At 35.4% G+C, this 21,266-nt stretch overlaps 1 protein-coding gene across 12 annotated transcripts in view; it reads left to right on the top strand.

The window, feature by feature from the left end:
- The window catches only part of LOC115235373 (protein tramtrack, beta isoform-like), a 72,594-nt gene that overhangs the window by 19,181 nt on the left and 32,147 nt on the right, over positions 1-21,266 (top strand). For 6 of the 12 annotated variants that reach the window (XM_029807126.1, XM_029807130.1, XM_029807127.1 and 3 more), the window contains exons 1-4: positions 632-781; positions 1,446-1,999; positions 2,930-3,109; positions 6,193-6,316. In XM_029807126.1, coding sequence (XP_029662986.1) covers positions 670-781; positions 1,446-1,999; positions 2,930-3,109; positions 6,193-6,316 — 970 coding nt within the window. In that variant the 5' untranslated portion in view covers positions 632-669. Of the gene's footprint in view, positions 1-608; positions 782-814; positions 1,348-1,445; positions 2,000-2,929; positions 3,110-4,133; positions 5,340-6,192; positions 6,317-9,838; positions 11,283-21,266 lie in introns of those variants that run through there. The other 6 variants (XM_029807121.1, XM_029807122.1, XM_029807119.1 and 3 more) reach the window with 4 other exon arrangements.

Below are 21,266 nucleotides of genomic sequence, written 5' to 3' on the forward strand. Positions count from 1 at the left end.
ATCTTAATGCATTTACGTAAGTTGCTGAGTAAATCAGCTGTTTATCTATTCATTATTTATTGCAGAATTATTTATTTTTCAATAATTGTCGTATATAATCAGCGTTTGATAAATATTTCGCACATTACGAATTTATAAATAAATAATAAATGGATAGAAGTGGGATCTTTAGTTTTTGCCATTAAAATTTAAGACCAAATTGTATGATTTAATATTTTTTAACAAAAAAAATACTAAATACATTATACATATCTCCGATTATTTTAAAATTTTTGATAGATAAGGATTTAATATTTTAAATTCCAACGCGTTTTTATAAAAATTGATTAATTGTAATAAGCATTAAAAATATTTAACAGAGATGTAACGCACGCGATGTAATCGACGGCGTGTTTAAATCGAGCGCCTTGCGCGCCATATATCGCGTACAGTCGTACTTACGGAAGCGTGCATTATTCGGAAAATAAGAACGCCGGCATCGCAGATCGATATGGCGGTGAGCGAGGCGCGAATTGTCCGTATTTCGACGCGATACACTCGGCCGGGATATATCGCGTAATCGTGCACGTCGCAGTTGCAGCATCTCGCACGCAATCTGACAGAAGACGCGACGCGTTGCCTTAACCGCGTTTGAATCCGAGCGCCCTTCGCGCCATTCCCCCGCGGCAGATGCACGAAGGTCAAAAGTATTTTAAAAATAAGGCCGTAGGCATTGGCAGATTGGTATGGCAGTGGACGTTAAGGGTCGGGTGGCGTTGTAATGGCAAAAAGTTTGCGAGAGGTGAGTAATCGACGTGTGCACGTTAGGTAGAGGCGTTATTTCGTGAACGGTGCACGATGCACGGCGCGTAACCTGCGTGAGATCGGCGTAAATAAAGCGTTGCGCTGTAGGTAGTACGAGTGGTTAGAAATCGGGCATCAACAAATCGAGTTTTCGCGAGGAGGCTCGTGGAGGCTAGACGAGCACGGCCGACAATGGCGCCCAAGCCTCGCGAATATTGACATTACCAAAAACATTATCTCCGAATATATCGGATTATTATCGTATACGTGGGTGGCACGTACTGCGTCGCAATTAGTGAGATCTAACCTCGCGGTGATCCCCGTGTCGCGGCTTATCACGTAGAAATCCGTCGCGGTTTAATTTGATCGGGCGATAAGGTTATGCTAAAAAATGTTTTCTGCACGTATAGTAGCGCGGCGTGAACCCTGAAGGGTTTTACAGTTATACTGCAATGTGGCACATTTGCAGAAGCACGGAGGACGTCGTGCGCGGGTTTAGAGTCGCGATTTAATCTGCTGGGAGATATTGTCAGGACGATTGGAAAGTGTGCGTGGAGAAAGTGTGTGAGTTAGCGATTTAAGGGTTAGGGAGGCATTCAGTTAGCCAGGGTTTGAGCATAGGTTTTTATGTAGACAGTTGAGGGCAACTAGTTTGGTTGTAGGGTCGGGATTGGAGATAGACAAGATGGACCAGCAGTATTGTCTACGGTGGAACAATCATCCAGCCAACCTCACAGACGTCCTGAGCTCACTGCTTGCTAGAGAGGCACTTTGTGACGTGACCCTGGCCTGTGTTGGAGAGACATTCAAGGCGCACCAGACCATACTATCCGCATGCAGTCCATATTTTGAGAGCATTTTCATACAAAACACCCATCCCCATCCAATTATATTCCTGAAAGATGTCAATGATACGGAGATGAAGGCATTGCTGCACTTTATGTATAAGGGCGAAGTTAACGTTAGTCAGCATCTGCTACCGATGTTCCTTAAAACAGCGGAGGCATTGCAGATTAGAGGCCTCACTGATAATAGTGTAAATAACAAGACGGAGGAAAAGAGTCCGTCACCAGAGCCAGAAACACAAACTGGAGTCAGACATACCGATTCGCCTAATCTCCAGTCTCATCCTGAGAAAAGGAAAAGAAAGCATTCAGGCAGCTACGATGTTTCCCTTTCTGGCCCACCTAGTGAGAGATTCTTATCCGATTCTCAGGTACGTAAATATATATTATCTTTTGTAACTGTATTTTGAAATAGACATCTCACTTTTTATCTTTTATTCTTTCTAACATGCACTTTTATTATAATATCACGTATCATTACGCACGTATCATTTTTTGTATCTTGAAGCTCAATTAAGAAAAATCAGAAATGAGCAACATAGTATATTTTTCCTTTAAGTTTATCCAAGAGTGTAATTTTTTCAGAAATATTTATTATTAGAATGTAGATTAAATATAATTTTATTTTATTTTTTGTTACATTTCTTCGCAACAGCATTAGATATTATGCTATATTTTTATTTGTTAACTGCATAAATTATGTGTTAGTATTTTTATTAAAATTTTTGCTTTTGAAGTCAAATATTATACGCTAAAAATTTTCACATAAAAACTGTTTTTGTGAATAAATTTATATAAATGTTGATTTCCGTTTATGTATCGGTAAACATATGTTACTGCTTAAAGATCTGCTTGATTGTGGTCTCACACATTATTATCAATGAACATTATATGTATGTGTGTATGATTGCACAGCTTTCCAAATAACTTTACTTGTAGCCTTGGAGAGTTTAGGCCGAAAGCTAATATCTGTTGTATAATTCATGAGACAGATATTACCATAAGGTGTTTCTATATATTTTGATATAAAAATTTTATGTTCAAGATGAGATATAATTTATCTGCTCCAAAATATCAGGCATAATTTAACTACAAATATATGATGCGATAATATTTCTAGATGTTATTGTTTAACAAAAACTTGTCTCTATTGTAATAAATCTATTTATTAATTTTAATCAACATAATTTATTAGTTTATTCTTTTTTTAAGAAAATTTTTTTTTTGATCAGGTTTTTCGTTGGAATAAGAAATATAGCATTTAGAATAAATTGAGAAAATTTGTAATTGATTGTTTTCAGACATCGTCGCAGTGTAGTTACAAATCAAGTCCTCCTGTAATTCCAAAGTTAAATAACGCCCTAGGAGTTGAGATGGAAGATGGTGGTCGACCCATGTCCCCTGCTTCACAACCACAGGCTTCTATAAAACAAGAGGTGGATCATCACTTACCGGACTTCCATGACAATATTTCCCTCCCTGTAAGTAATCTTTTATGTTTATGCATTTCACGTTTTCATTTTAGTTATTTCTTTTCATATATCTTGCACCTATATAGTTTTAAACATGTGTATTAACCTTCCAGCAAACATACACATATTTGATAACATAAAATAATAACTCCAAAAATTTAAAATTTTTCAAACTTTGCATGCTATTGTACGTAACAATATATGTGTATTTACTTTTTATTTTATCGGTGTAAAGTGATTATAAATATTTCAAAAATTATTTACAATTATTGTTTATACATTTGAAGGAAATATATTATTTCCTGATATATTGTTTATCAAGATGATGTAAAAGATAAAAAAGATAAGGAATGTATTTACGCTCTTTTGCTTTTTTATCTGATTTTACAAGACTATATGAATAAAAAAGCTATTTTTTTATTTGACATTTTATCATATCTATAATTCTAAAGTAGTAATAAAAAAAACATACGCACATTATATATGTACATTTATATTTGATGTATTATTTCTATAATATTATATAATGACATAATTTTTAAAAAATTACTTTTTTATTTTTAAAGAGCGATATATCGATTTATATACACAATAACGTTTTCAAAAAAATGCACATATAAATTGCTTGAACATTCTGTGGTGTAAGATGTTTGTGTAACAAGGCATTTTGGTACATATTTATTCCAGCATGTAATTTTGATCCTATTTATTCGTTAAGATTTTATTTTACCCGTAGTTTTTTTCGAAGATGCTATATGCTTCTTCTCGCTTAAAACGCTTTGCACATTCGTGAATGAGGTGCAAAGTTCTCGTAATATATTGTGGAGATAATTTTCCCTATGGCCGAGTTTCGTTACTGTTCCCACAATTGATGACGATTACTTACCGTCATCCTACAACTACTCAGTCAAAACAGACATGGGAAGGAAGGGATTTTCTAATTAAAGATTACAGAATTGGCTTTTCTGCTAAAAGAGATCAATCGGTCGAGATGTGTTGATTAAGCACATATCCTTTCCTTCTCTGTTGACAGACTGGTATGGAGTGGGAAGTTCAGAGAGATGGGAAGAGTGACGAAACTATGGATATACAGAACATGACTCCAAATCATCCAGATTCGGCTGTGGTGCAAGTTTCTCGCGAAAGTGCCATCATGGCTGGAGGTTCTCTCTGTGTCAATATGTCAGGAACTGCATCTGAATTTTCTGGAAATTCGTATAATCTAAGTCAAACCGTACTTGTAAACTCGCACCATTCGTATAAAAACAATAACGTTTATCCAATGCAATCTTATTCGTTATCTGAATATAGTCCGAATATTAAAACTGATAGTGATATGCATAGATCGCTACAAATAAATCAGGAACATAGTGATATGCATAGATCGCTACAAATAAATCAGGAACCGGGAATGTCCGTAACTCAATCAACATCGTGCGCAAGCTTGCAACGTTTTATTCCGCAAGCTAGAAAACCCAGTAGATTTAAACCCGCATGGTTAGACACATATTCCTGGTTGCAGTACGACGAACGATCGAATCTTATGTTTTGCAAATACTGTAGAAAGTGGAGCGAATCTATACCAGAAATTCGCACTTCGTTCGCAGCGGGAAACGGCAATTTTAGACTCGAGATTGTGAACCATCATGATAAATGCAAAGCACATAATCTATGCGCGACTAAAGAAAGCGAGGCAAAAAAAAATTACGCTTACGCGACAAAAACGTGCTAGCCTCGATACTTATTATCGTATTCTACTTGTGTCTATCTACCTTATAATCCGTTTCGCTCAATTAATTTAAAAAGAATCAATATTTCTAAATACAATATTCACAATATATACACACTACATTTGTACAAAATTTTAACTAAATTCTTGTCTCTTATTATGCCGCTTTAAAATTTAACCAAACTTGTAATCAGAAATCGTAATAACGAATTTGTAACAGAGTGTGTTACAAGCGTATTGTTATTTGGCTATTTCATCTCTTCGATATATCCAAATTCTTTTTTTCGAAATTCTTTTTTTCGATTCTTATATTTTAATTCTAAATTTTGTGATTCTTGAATTTTATTCCATCTATCATGCTTTTATTATCAGCAATTTTACAAGTGCATTCATACTTTGTTGAATATTATTTTGTAAAAGTTTGTCATATTTTTCATCAAATGATTTTAATGATGTTAAAGTTATTGTTATATGTAAAGTTAAAACAATAAAAAAGCACTATTATAATATATACTATTTTATTATGTAGAAAATAAGCTGATTTATTAATATTTTTATTTCATAAAGAACATATGATATATGCATATTTCTTGCGATCGATAACATATAATTTATATAATAATTGTATAATTTATATACAATTATATAAAAACATTTAAATAGTGTACAAAATGATTTGTAAAATTTCTATAGTCTCGAAAATCATGTAATTTTAATAGATGAATGAGTAAAATATATATAATCCATCTTATCTGTTAAATATGTTTATTTTTACAATGATAAGGCAGAATATTTTTGAGATGACTGAGAAAACTGTAGAAAAATGTTGGTATTTAAAAAAAAAATACACATTGTGTTACATAACTATGTATTTTTAAATCACAGCTATAACATATAAAAAAATTTTCAATATACGAGAAAAAAGGATATTAAGACAAATATTTTTGAGACGATGTTGTTTTGATGAATTCTTAAATTTTTGAATATAATTTGAAATAAAAAATGGCCTAGTAGAAAAATTACTTATTGTCACATTATATTAATTAGAATATATTTAATTTTTTCTAATTAAAGATTATATTATTTTACATTTAAATCTAGTAACACATTTTAAAAATTTTATCGCGAGATATTTATTCTTTGTTATTTATTGTTATTTAAAAAAAGCTATATAAAAAAATTATTAAGAAATAAATATTAATTAATAATAATATAGATTAATAATAAATAAATATTACTTATCAATTTAAGTAAAGCACATCACATACTATTATCCATATGTGAGTAATATTCATAAAACGTTAATCAGTTTTACATTATTGTCAAATGCTTATTTATAAATATGTAATTGTTTTGTGTGCAGGGCCATCCAGTTGGACTGATGGGAGAAGATGGAGGGGCCACTGCAGGAGCGCTCAGTGATGGTATTCAGGGGATCGAATCATCCGAGCACCATAATCCCCCGGAAATGCTCGACGGACTTGATGGTAAGACTTGCACATATTTTCAATTTTACGACCAAAATTTCATTTAGATTTAACATATTTCCTTGTTTTTTGAGTTTCGCATTTTACACCGTTCTTATTTGCGAGTAACTCGTATGTTATGTGAAGATGATATTCGATATTATCTCAGACTTTAACAATTAAACATGATTGAATATTACGCTTGCAGACCATAATTGTGATAAAAGATTTATCAATGCATTATTTCACGATTTGCTATAAGTATCGCGTTTAATTCACGACAATCTCGTCAAGATCTGATTTCGCGTCTCTTGGACGTTTGACATCTCGCGGGCGAAAAGAAGGATCTCTTTGTCAGTTGATGCGTGGGAAATATGTTACATCTAAGAAATCGAGGGAGATCTGCATGCACGTTTTGCAAGAATTTGACACGAGTCGAGTCGTACGTAGGTCTCGTACGAAGCGAGCATCCCTCTATTTCCAAATCTGGCAAGTGTAGTGAATTTTAAGTGTGATTTTAGAAAGTGAAAGATCTCTATATATGTATATATATACAATATATATGTACATGTATACGTGTATGTGTATACATATATTTATATATATGCATACATATTGACACAAATATGCACCGTCTGTGTGTATATACATATATATATATTTAACTACATATGTATATTACATGAACCCTTGGTGTTGTGGTGATGGTATCGTGCATTTGCTACATTCGTCATTGTGGTAGTTTTTAATTACGTGTGTTAATATATACAGAAAACATATAACAAAAACTCTCGTTGGTTTGGGACATGGTATCAGCAAATGGACTGTACTCCTATCTTTTTTTTCTCTCTCTTTTTTTTCTTTTTTTTTCCTTTTTTTTTTCTTTTTGTTGTGTTCAAGATTGCGATGGTGTGTGGGTGCGATTTGAGTTCATCTCGCGTTGTTCTTACACGTGCGCGAGCGCGCGTGCGTGTGTATGCGTGGTGTCACATTAACGAACTCCATTTGCGTGAACGCGCGTAAATGTGCGCCGTGTGTGCGAGATAACGTATACATACATATATATGTCATATATATGTGTGTATAGTATGTGTGTGTGTGTGTGTGTGTGTGTGTGTGTGTGTGTGTGTGTATATATATATATATACATATGTTACAAGTGGACATATATACGCCATATATGCGTATATTGCGTGCACGTGCGAATGCAGATATACGCACATATGCAATTTTCATGACGGGATTCTCTGTGCATGTCTTTATGCTGTATTTTTTTTCTATCTCTTATATACCCTTTGCCGTATCTTGCGTCACCGTGCCTAGCGATCTTGATCTTATATTCTCACGTCTCTCTTGCGCTGTTCGTTTCGATCTACACTAGTGAACGAGAATATTAGCAACAAAATGTGCAGTTGGCGCATCTGGTTGCGCAATCCGTCGTTTGCATTAATAAAGTTGCCGGTCGCGGGAAAAAAAACTCGTTACATAAGACGTTTCTCACATTGTTTGATACTACGAGATGAATATGGAGGCTAACGCGATTATTCAAGAACGAAGGATCCGAGGATCTTATAATCCCAAAGTCTCTATCCTAAAATTATATATAGAAATGGTAAAATGTTTTACTTTAGAAAACTTAAATCTTGCAGATTTTTTCTAATTTGAAAATCTCCATCGATTCTGGAATTGGAAAATTCAAAGATTTGAGTTTTTGCATATATTTTTGTATATCTAGAAAGAATATATAGGTAGGGATTTAAGAAAGATAAAACATTTTTAACGAGATATCTTCTATCGTTTGTCCGCATTAATACGTCACGCTTATTTATAGTCACACGATTCTTATCCACTGCGCATCGTCGATGCATTAATAATAGTCGCCAGCAGCAGCAGAAGCAGTTGCAGGAAAACTCGTAACCCTAGCTATCATTTTTCCTCCTAACGATTATTTCCGAAGCCAAGAAGTATATGCGATTAGACCGCTCATTAAATTGATTTTGTTGCTAACTCTATTCTCCGTTCATATTTTGCATCCTCGACCTCGTGGCGATCTCATCATCGTCGTCGTCGTCATCGTCGCCGTAGTAGTCGTTGATAGTCGCACAATATATTCCTCTTGCGCGATTGCATATTCATATTATAACTAGTTAGTTAAAATGTTGCACGAGATACATTATGCAATAGTTGCCAATAGTCGCGGGTTGCGCGCGTTTGATCTTCGACGAAGCAATTTATGTATAGGCGGTATTTGAGAACCAGGGGGGACAAAGTCTATAGTTCATATCGCGATCTTCGTAGACGGAATTTGTCATGCAAACATTGGTGAATTTCTCTCCTTACTGAGATCTTTATTGAAAATTTATTTTCTATTCGATTTTCTTTTTGTTGATTTGACGTCTCTTTCCTTCTTTCTTTTTCTCCTACGTATTGTGACAGTATCTTTAGTCTCTTGGAACGCGATGAGATGACAGTAGAATTGCGCTTTTTACATTGGTATTGACATTTGCTACGAGTAGGTAATTATAGATGAGAAAGAGCACGGGGTGAAGTCCTTGATGGAATTGGCTGATTCTCCGTCTTGTTTCGATAAACATAGGAAAGTTTGAATTCTTTTTCTTTGAATCGTTATGTCCTTGAATCTGTGATTCTTGTTTTTCTATTCTTATGTCTACGTTATTTCTTCTATGTAATTTCTTTATATATACATATATATGTTTTTAGCGATTATAAAAACAAGAGAGGAAATTAAGCAATTCCATTTATGTACATTACCCTGTATAAATACGAGTGTGGTGTTCGTTATGATATTCTCGTTGACTTTGAACGTAATAGAGAAAATTCTTTTATTTCTCTGCAACTATTTGACGTAGAGTGTGACTTATGGGAAGTATACAAGGTGCTCCATTTAACGTTATCATCCGAAATACCTTTTTTCGCAATGGCGATCTGTCTTTATTTAAAATATTTAAATTTTTCAAAGAACGATATTAGAATTATATCGAAATACGTTATAAAAAATAGGTTCATTAAATAGATCGAAAAATATAAATTTCAATTTTATAAAATATAATAATACAGTTATATAAAGCTAATAATTAAACTATTATTTAGCTTTATGCAAAAATTTTAATTTTGCAAGAATTTCATTAATACATAAATATTTAGCCTTGTCAAAAACAGCAGTTAGTAAAATAATAACTTACTTCACGCAAAAAAATTTTAGTTTTAGAAAAAAATATTTTAAAGTGATATTTTCAAATATTATGTTACAATAACAAAATAATATTTATTTTGAATCTTTATTTTGAATCTTTATTTTGTAATTGTGCATTTACAGACCTTTTTACTAAACTAATTAAGCGCGATGATTTTTTTTAATCCAAGAGATATTATCGCAGATAACATTGCGCAAGAAAAAGGAAACGATTAAGTGTGGTAACGTCGAATCGACCATTCTTATCTTGGGATGATGATAGTAGACACAGTTGGCATTGTCGGTGGATTATGATGATGAATTCATTGAAACGGGACCTTGTATTCCAGGAACAACAAGGACTTTGAAAAAAGAAAAGGATATAAGTAAAGACAATCACAATAAGTTAGAGCACTCGCAGATCGGTATGGAATGCTGCAAGGTTTGCGGCAAGAGCGTAGCCAACATTAAAAAGCACATGAAATCGCACAATCCCGACAAACACGTATGTCAAATTTGTATGATATCGTTGACCAGGTCTGACAATTTGAAAAGGCATATTAAGCTGAAACACGGAATACGAGAGGGCTCCTTGATATCGCCGTTTATGCGTATGGAGCATAAACATTTCTTAGCCAAATCCGAATCGAGTTACTTGACTTAGTAATTCTTGCGTTGCATGATAACAGGCAGTGCGTACACGTGCAAAGTATACTAACCGCGGATTGCGTGAATCTTTGAATTAAGACTATTACGATTTAATCGATCCAGGCGTTATTGAGATATAATAATTTACGGTATTCTCTCAACTAGAACGCCTTAAACTATCGCATATAGTCAAATACTCAGCCTCTCTTGTTGTTTGCTGATATTTGACGCGAGACTGTATCGTAGGTTTCATTCATCCTTGGATTTTCAAAACTTTGGATGCTTGGGCCCTTCGACTCTTAAAAAGACCTCCTATAACGCATATATATTATTCTTACATAATTTATTTTCCTATCGTAATGTAAGCTTACAGATCCGCGTGCACACGTTAGAGAGTTGGCTTGAAACCGGCACACGTGCAACTTTTTGCCCGTGTTTCATATTTCACATGTAATTAGTAATAATTGCTACGATCAACGAAGTGTCATACGAAGTGTCGACCTCGTCGCACAGCTGTATACGTGACGATTATATAGAACGATGTGCCGTTATGCGCGCTTGCGTTTTTTCCCTCTTATTTAAAGTACTATTACATTTAAACTAAAGTTAAATCTATTTATTCTTGTGCGTTTATAGCTCCTAAGTATTTAACTCTAATTAATAAGAGACATGGGATCTCCGTTCTTGCTTAAAAGAACTAGAGCTCCCTTAGCTGTAATGGAGTGTTTGTAGAATCAATGACCGGAGATCTCACTGAAAGTAATTTCGAGTACAAAACTTTATTCGTATTCTACCTCCCGCTAATCGTCTGATATCGCGTATCGTTCCGGAATACGGAAGATGAGTAACGTTCCTCCAAGATTACGGGGCCATTCCCTGATCTCGTAATCGCCCTTTTCACTTCCTCGGATCTTCGAATTGTTCTGATTCTGAGGATTCGCGATCTCTACGTCCTCGGACGTTCGTATTTTTGGATTCCAGTATCTTTGGCTATATCGTTTGTAGGCGCGGCAGAAATATTATTTAACAATATTAAATATCTCGTGCACATGTCTTGAAAAATTATTTTAATTATTCTCAGCGATCTTTTGGTAAAATTTATTCGCTCGATAGAAAATGCGAACATATATTTAGTGTTATAAAATCATTTTATATATATAATATATATATACATATATATATATATATATATATATATATACATATATACATATATGTGTGTGTGTGTGTGTGTGTGTGTATCACGTGCGTGTGTGCGTGTGCGTGTCTTACGTGTACAGCCTCGATTAGGCGCAAATTGTGTCTTAAGCCCAAAATACAATTTAAAAGATTGAAAAAGCTATACATATATATATTTATATATGAATATACATATACATAGACGTATATTTATATATATGTACATAAATATATCTGCATATATATTTAGATATATATGAATACCTATATACAAACATATACAAACGTATCGTGATTTTTAACGCTCGAATTAATCTTGCGCAAAAGAAATATGATGCATTTTTCGACGCGTGCACGTAATATATATAATATAATATATATACATTATATATAAATATTTATACATATATATTATATTAATATGACGTAGGTTGTGAATCACGTCGAAGACTGATTTCTATGAGCCTCCGTGGCTCAAAAATAGTCATGATGAAACTAGTCCCGCAGGCCCATAGGCTGTTATGAGAAGGAAAAAGGCTTCTTACTTGTGAACTTACTTACGTGGTGCCTTTCGTTTAAGTACAAGGATGAAATCACTAATTACGATAAATACGATGAATATAGTAATTATAGTAAGCGAATGCGATACCTCTCTTTTAAACAGTGCATGGTCATACGTCCGTAGCCCTTCGTACATCGTTATATAATACACGCGCCCTTTTTTCGCCGTCTTCGTATCGTTCATGCGACTTTGGAAAGGAATGGCGTCGAGCCAATTTTTTTTTTATCTACCTACGTTCTTTCTCTATTTGCAGATGCGACACTTTTAGCTCTTCGAACCATTGAATTCGCGCCAATAGCGAACGTAGATCAAGCAAATATGTCGAAGTTTTTTGGAAAGTATGCGGTCGTGCTAGCAAACATATGTTGGAGATATTCTCGCGCATACGTTTGTAATAATTAATTTCTTGTCTTTTCAGATTCCTTATTATTTAAACACGATTATTTAAGCTCGCTGTTATATCTCGTAAATCGAGAATCTTGGTCTTATTCTAAACCATGAAAGGAACATTATGTAGGATTAGTTAAAGTTGTACACAGAATTTTACGGGATTAAGTGTAATAAGCTTGTGTACTTTGCTCTTTCAATAATTGCTACATTTAATTTTTCCTCGCAGCTATTGAAATTCGCTCTTCTCGTTGTAGCTTTCTAAGAGAATTCCTCGGTATTTTAGCGATTTTTCGAAACATTCTTGTACAACCGGCGACGGCGAACTTTTGCTGTCTGTCCGTACAAAGAGACATCGCGGTTTCACGGGAATGTAATGCAGTCTCGTACGTTTGTCCTCTCTCTCTCTACACTTACATACGTTACGCAACAACGAGCGTTGTCTCGTTTCGCCAAGCGGATGTGTTCCGGAAGCGTTACGGTTTTCGGAATGAGCAAAAAATAGACTCAGGAATTTAATGGATCATTTTGATTATGAATAGTGATCACAAAATATTATTTGTGTGTCTATAGAGAGAGAATCATATAATTCTCTTAATTTTATTTTTATCTTTTATGAAAATATTATTTACTTTTCGTTTACCATTTATTTAATTTTTACAACTTTTACAACAGCTTGATTATAAGCTCTATTATAATATATTTTAATATGTAAATTCAAATTAATACGGGAGAATTTAAATTGCTTTAAATTAAAAATTTTAAGATATTTTATTTCAAATTTTTTAAACTCAGAAATCTTTGTACTTTTACTTCAACAGATACTTGATATTTTTATCTTTCTCGGAAAGAATAAGCCGTGAATATTTTCTGTGAGATAAAACTGCACGCTAAGTCCAAGATCGATTGCGCCGAACGATAGTAAAAATTGCAAGAGTTTGGAACCACATAGCTCTGTCAATGACACATGTATCGACTCTTTTTCCGTTCTGGCAGTCTGACTAACGACAAACAAGCGCTAGTCCAGAGCACAACGTGACACATGAACGATGTTGCTCTTGAGAATCAAACGGATTGGAAATCGTAGTGTCTGCCAAATAATAATGACAGGCGATCTGTATATCGAGCGTTTAATATTATTTTTTAAATCATGTTTTGCGCTTGGCGAATCATATGATGCGGTCATTTGATATCGAGAGAGAGAGAAAGGGAGAATATACCGAGAAATTGTCTCTTTAGAAATGACCTATAAATATTAAAAACTTGTACCCTGCGCATATTTGCTATGCAGTGACGTGGTATTTTCACGAGACTCTCAGGCATTTGTACGCGGAATTTGGTATCCTCGAGCACGGGATTTACGGACGGCACGGATTCTTGAATCTCTCAACTTCATCTCTAACAAGGAACACGTAGCCCGGGCGACAATTCGGATCCGGTAATATTAACGTCGCGAGTTGGCCGTGACATGCAGCTCGTAACGGAGCCTTCTGCATTATATATATACCTTTCTCTCTCTCGCCATCGCGCGAGACGTGAGGAACATTGTCGCGTCACGGAGAGGCACTTTGGTGTCATAACTTTGCGATCTTTAACGTTGGAAAATCATGCGTTCGTCTCTCCGGGCAATGTAGTTGAATAGTGTCCCTGCATTAGTGAACCGAGCAGGGCCTAAATGGAAATTAGTATCGCGCGAGATTTTTCCTGCCGCAGCCATAGTCAAAGGGCTCTCTTTCTCTCTTTCTATCGAGCAATAAAAAGCCAACAGCGTTTTGCATCCCCCTACAATAGCTCGGTCCATTGATCCATCGCTGCATCTAATTATACAGCGCCCTTCATTACCCTAATTGTTCTCGCAGCGTGCTGTCTTCTGTCCTCGATTCCATCGATCCGTTTCAATGTTCTTTGTAGTTCATCGAATTGAATCATATACTTTATAAATGCAAATTTATAAATTTGATCTCTGTTTCCCTGGATGCGCATATCTAGAAATTTAAAAATCGAGAGAACTTTTGACTTTAGAGGATCTTATTAACTGTCAGCGTTGCTGCAACGTTTAAACATTAAAGATCTTTTATATTCTTGAGATATTTCTATATCGTCAAATATTTTATATTTCTATTTCTATTTTTATTATAGTAAAATATATTTAAGTAATCATAATACTCTATCTTATAAATCATATGCTCAAGAAATTTCTCTTCGTTAATTAAAATGTCACAAAATATTATTGGACCACAGCAAAGCATAGCACATTTTCTTAACAGATTCGTAATCTTAACATTATAGGTTGTATGACCTGCGAGATTTTTTTATCAGTTTTGTTTTCGTGATCTTGTTTTTTTTTCGCGTCAATCTTCTCCTTTTCTTTTTGCTTCCGCTCTTTTCGCTTTTCTCTCTATCACCTCTTGATTCTACTGTCGTCTCTAAAATCACTATCTCGGAACCTCCTTTACTCGATACTTATTCTCTTCACCGATACTTATTCCCGACATCTATCGATCCTCGAACAAAGCGGCTCCGCCGACGAAACGACGTATTATAGATTTTCTTTACTCTCGAGATGCATCGGTTGTTTGATATTCTCGTGTACGAGTGAGCGAGCGCGATACTCGTCCATGAAGCCGCGAGGTCCTTTTCCGATGTCGATAAGCTTCTTACCGGCATATCTTATCGCCCTTATTACACGAGCGCGCCTCACGGCGGTCGCACGAATGTGACAGTGGTTTGAAAACGAGGATGAGAGAGAGTGTCCTCAATAAGAGGATCACCGGGTAGAGATGCACCTCGAGTAGTATCCTCAGCCGCAAAGAGTTTCGTTTTTCGCGACGAGAGGCTTTCGTCTCTCTTTCGCGTTCGTACCTGCTTACTTTAAACTCGGCAGTTGGCTTAGCCGAGTGGAGGAGAAGCCGGAGCCTTCCGCCGATACGTCCTTGATAGCTCATTCGTTGAAGTAGCAGAAACTTCGTCTAACGTGATCTCACGAAATTCGACGGATCGCGCCAAGCCATTAACCACTTAACCGTCGTAGAAGTCTTAGTACGTTCGAATCGTATCGATGATATACTTTAGACAGCTTTACAGAACGACTTTAAAATCTTTTTATAACTTCATTTTATTTATATATTTGCGTATTTAATTTCAGCAATTTTTGGCGAAAATTTATTCAATGGCGAAATTCATTCGTGAATTGTTGCTCGTGTTTCTCTTCAGTTCTTCGTAACTAGACTTTAGATTTAGTATAGAAAAACCATTCCTCTATATTCGTATATAGCTATGAGTTCCTACTTTTTTAGATTAGATATGCAAATTTTTTATGCCGCACTTGTTTATCACGCCACGCGTACGTTTAAATAACAATATGTTTTAAAATCGGATTAATAATATCGTTTAATAATATTTTTTTAAATCGTACGTGACTATTGTTAGATATTCAAAGTGGACTTTGCATTTTGCCAATATGAATTGAATGTTCGATTGGATATAGGAAGTGTTGTTCTCTTTGCATACATCGTGATGTCCTTGTTATCGCTGTCTCCGAGTAGTTCAATCAACCCTCCTTATGTCTTGAGTGGTTACATGTTCGGGGAACGCTGCGGTATTGTCTTCGAACAGACAGCACGTATTGCACAGACCTGGGTAAAGCGCTTTGTATAGCTATATCTACTGACAGGAATACTCGAAATGAACTTTCAACGTTTCGGCTTTACAAGTAGTACTCCGGAAATCAACCGCATCGGGAAAGTTTGCGCGACGGAATTTCGTCGCTCCTTGAAATTCACGCGACACGATACGTACAAATGATTTCATCAAATAATTAAATTATGAATGATTATATATTTATGGAGGAAATTTAGCTTTGTGAGATTACGGAAAAGAAAAATACAGAATTTAAATATTATAATATATATGATAGATTCTTCGATCTCTCAGGATCGGCAATTGCCCCGGCATTCTTGCGGGATATCTTTTAAATTAATAATCGTAGATATTTCATATGGAATCAGGAGAATTATTACGCGATCGGTATATTATTCTCATAAAAAAATCGCGGTTCTTCAGCTCGACTTTGAGTATCGCTACCCGGGATTTAGGAAAAACTTCTCATTCGACAGAAACACGATGTCACGCGATGTAGCAGTAAATACTTCTTTACGTGTGAATTTAGTTCGGCATCTGGTTCAAGAGAAAATAAAAAATGAAAGAGGGAAAAAGTATCGTTCCTCGTATCAACCATATGACCGTCATTCTCTGAGGTAGACGCGAAATCCTGTACTATCCCCGTATCGTATGGACCGCTGTGTTGAATCCACGTACATAGATCACGCGGCTGCACTCCTCGGCATATATGCAGTTTAGTCGAATGTACCAGGAGGAAGCGCGCACACAATGGAGGGTGGGAAATACACTCTGTTCTCTCCTTCTTGCTCCCTTCCCTTGTCGTCCTCTATGGCCGCCGTTGCGTCTCCTCGTTGCTACCCTTCCTACATCCCTCCTTCCTAACGGCTCTTTCTGGCACAGCAGCAGGCGCGGTGATCGATGTCGGTATATGAGAGAATATCGGGTTTTCATCCGTAAAATGATTGGGCGTTGTTAACACGAACAATTTTCAGGCTCTACGCGTCTAAGTATTTTTTACATTCTTTTAATTCGTGATTAGCCATCTAGATATTTAATTTGTGAAAGAAATCTTTTAATAAAGAATTTCTCCAGCGTTGATTAAAATTAAATTTTCATAACTCTTTTTTTGTGATTTTATATACTCTATTATCCGTCCGAGTAATAAGAGGAAGAGATGAAAGCTCCGCTAAGGCATGCATTCGGATGCATTATTCAAAATATAAACCGCCAGCGTACATTCCCTTCGCGCGTATATCAACGTTGCCGGCCGAAAAATAGAGACAGCTTACGTGTGCAACGCCCGGTACAAAGTGTGTTAAGCTCCGAAAGGGCCCGTCCGTTTCTCTCGCTCTCCTCTGCATAATAAATCTTCTCGAGCATCCCCTCTGTTATACCATGTCCTTCCCTCAGTCCCCCTTTCTCTCTTTCTCTTTATCTCTTTATCCATCACATGAACCACTGCTCTCTCTGCCGTTCTTTATCTCGTTTCCTCTATCTCCGTTGCAGCTAGTAATGTCTCACTAGAGAGAAAGAGGGTTGTCCCGTGGTCAGGCAGTGAAGCGCTGGCAGCTGGATCGCGTTGTTCTACCACCCTTTAATCTCTTCGAGCCCAAGGAATCTTGCGAATGAAGGGCGGTGGCGCGATCCTAAATTTATAAAGTTTTAGATAATCGAGGAAATTTTATAATATCAAGAAAATTCTATAATATCGAAAAATCGATGACGCATTTTCGATTTTTCTACTGCAACCACGCATTATTTACAGACGCATATTTGAATTATATTTGAAAGTAAATATACTCGACGTTTAGTTAAAAGATACTCTTTTTCTACTAGAATAAAATCGAAGAGAAGATCGAAAAAAAGGGAGGAATAACTGGCCTATCTGCAAAGATAATATACATTCCGAATCAATATTGAACACCGGAGAGGATACGAAACGCGCGTAGAGCACCCACTCGTAAAGTTTTGGAACGCTTTGAGACGTGATTCGAGTGACTCTAGAGACTCTCTTATTCATAAATCTCGCTTCGATATATAATCTCTTTCGCGCTCCCATGTAAGAGTACACTTCTCTATCCCTCTTACTTCATCGCTCTTGATTCATGCGCGATGCAAAATAGAGTTGACTCTTTTGCCTGATATCGGCTCGAAGAGTCGAGAAAAGAGGCGTTTCATTTACAGACGGCTCCCGTCTTCGTACAAACAATATCGGGCTCCCGTAATTTCCAAGAGTAGATTTCACATATCCGCCCCATTCGTCTCTGTCTTGGCAAGTTTTGCAGGAATACTTTTACTTCCGACTGGCTCGACTTCCGTGCGACGCCCACCGTCCGCCGAGTATTTGAATACGCTTCGTGCCTAGCGATTCCGATATAAATCATCATGCGAGCACCCGCCGGTGATTGTAAGGGTCCGCGTTACGTCCCCGATAAGATCAGTTTTGAAGTCTCGGAAATAATCACGCTATCGAACGGACGCTTGCTTGTTACACTAATACATTGCTGCCGTTCGTCTTCTCCGATCCGTGTTTCCCATATTTGCATCCTTATGAAAGGCACGCGGAACTCATTCGCGCGATGCGAAATGTTGAAGTGTGAGCTTTTTACCAAACTAGGATCTATCTATCAATCTAGCAATCTGGCAATTAATGTTTTAACTTATTTATTTATTATTTAGGTTCTTTTATTTTTTATTTTATTCTCTTATTTTAATTATTAAATTAGATTTTCTATTATTTATTTTGAGATTATTTATTATATAGGATTGTATTATTTTTTGTAAGGAATTGTGAAAGCTTTGAACATTTTTATTCGTACTTTATTTCATATTGTTCTCAAAATTTTCTGAGAACTAGTTTTGAAATATTAAACGATTTCTCGCTACAACACATCAATGTAGAAGTAAAAGTTTATAGCGTGCATAACTCTATTCAGTTCTTCAAGTTTCTTACTTTTTATGCTTTGTACGCAAAATATCAGAATGCGACATGAGTTGTCAAAGAGGATCAGAAAATTGAACGTGCTTTTAGAAATATGGACACGTGTCTGGCATACGCATCTTTACATATCTTCTACATATATAAATTGTACGAAAAAAGGAATACTAGATTATGTATCGGTATGCTGGGACATGCATCGAGAATTCACGCTATAAACGCAGGGACAATGCGGAAATTTCGATGAGAAACAGAGTTTGATTTCACGGCTAATCAGCTAATGGACTTTTCTTTCAAATAGAAATTTGAAAGAATCTGTAGATTTGAAATGTGGTTTGATATTCCTCGATACTTTGCACAAAGAGTTATCCACGCCACACGTTGAAAACGCGATGTCGACATTTATGGTTAAAGCTATTTCGATGACCTCGAGGAGCTATTTTCGGCGCGGTGTATTTAATCATTCATCCGCGATCGGTACCTCCCTTTTCACAGCCAAAGTTCTGCAACAATTTTCGATTGATGCGCCACGAAACTTTCCATTAATTAGCACACCAAAGAGCATTATTTATATATCTATAAATACATGATTTTTACATGCTAGAATGAGACGATTCGTTCTTTTTACATATATAAACTTGCACGAATACCTCGTATACAATATATATTAGGTATAAAAACATAGTGTCGCGTAATATGACGTCGGCAAAATATTACATTCAGTATCATCAGTCAACGTCCTTCTCGCGAATCAAGATTGTCGCGTCGATGGTCGAATCAAGATTGCGCCATCGAACTTCATTTCCGGACGTTAATTTTGCAGCACGGGAATAATCCTATTTCGCGTGGAGAAATATTGGCATTGTCGGCGGCACATCGATTCCTTCTGCTCGATAACTAAAATATAACCAGTAATGTCACGCTACTACCTATGGACACGTTTACTGCGCATTGTCGGCGCATGGCATGTTCAGTTTGCTGAATATTTTTCGCCACTTCGATCTTGCGACATTGATCACGCGAAAATACCACGGAATTTCTCGTGCTTTAAATAGAAATAAATTTCCAATAAGTTCTAATTAGAGATAAATTCCCGATGGATCGTTTGTCATATGCATCGTGTTATTTTGGTTATATTAAAAGCAGAAAATATGATATATTGAATATCAGAATCTATGGATCTTTTATCTGATCGCGTTCGGTCGTCGAAGTCTCTGTTTATAGGATAATTCTAAGCACTTGAAATATCTATCGTTAAATCTTTAGATTTTTTGTTCTTTGAATCTCTCAATTTCTTCGATGATCTTGAACATAAAAGATTTACAAAAAATTGAGAATTAAAAATTAAATATAAAATATTGAATTCGTATAGCAAATAATAAATATGTAATGTAAGGTATCGATTTGGAAAATTGCCTGCATATGTTGCGAGTCCACAGATCAATTTCCGAATCATTAATTTTTTTCGCTACGCTAGATTCCATATTTTCCGCTTCGACATGCTTAGAGAAGGAAGTACGTTCGATAATGATGCTGTTAGGGTTTATTACGTTGACCATCGCGCTTATTCCGAGAGCCTTCATCCTTTCCCATTTTCCTCGTTCATAAAAAATTGTGCCATAAGAAACGCCTGCCTATGCGCCAACGTAGATTAATATAACTATCATAAGAATTTAATTATTCGCTTACAAAGCTAACGTTTGTATACCTAGAGATTAGGATTTTCGTGTGCGTGCGCCAAACAAAATTTTGCGCTACTTTATTATTTAACCACATATTCATGATAAATTAAAAAGTATCATTTTGACATCTTTTCGAGCTTTTAGATATTCAGCTTTTGAAGTTAAGTGATGGAATTTTAAGATTCGGAGATTCAAAAAGTTTTCTAGCTTTTTGAATCATTCACGTTTAATATCAATAGAAACTTTTATTTTTTTTTGTTTTTAAATCATTGGAAATTATCGCTATCTAACAATCATTTTCAAAGAAAGTGTTGGAAAAGTGTTTTTTGGCGCGCGCAACAAGTATTAAGATTTAAGCGAGCATAAATGAAGGTAACCAAGTTACCAAACAAAATATTGTAATATTTTTGTACCAAGAAGAGATTTGTGAAATATAATAAACAATGATTATTTAATCTAACCTATATTATGGACTGCGGATGTATGCTTTCTCGCTGCATTCGATATTCTTGCGATACAATATCCAAATTCGATTATTTTTCGGATATTCTCCGTTCTGCCAGAAAACAGAAAAAGAGGATGCATGCTTCGTGATTCTCGTGGCGAAAGAATCGCTCTATTTTTTTTTTTTTTTTTTTTTTTTTTTTTTTTTTTTTTTTTTTTTTTTTTTTTATGGGCCAACACATATATTTATAAGTAATATAAGTGCAATATATTGTTATTAATATTAATAAAAAGACTCTTTAAAATTAATAAAAAAT

The sequence above is a fragment of the Formica exsecta genome, unplaced genomic scaffold, assembly GCF_003651465.1.
Source record: "Formica exsecta isolate Colony F162 unplaced genomic scaffold, ASM365146v1 scaffold218, whole genome shotgun sequence".
Taxonomy (NCBI): Eukaryota; Metazoa; Arthropoda; class Insecta; order Hymenoptera; family Formicidae; genus Formica; species Formica exsecta.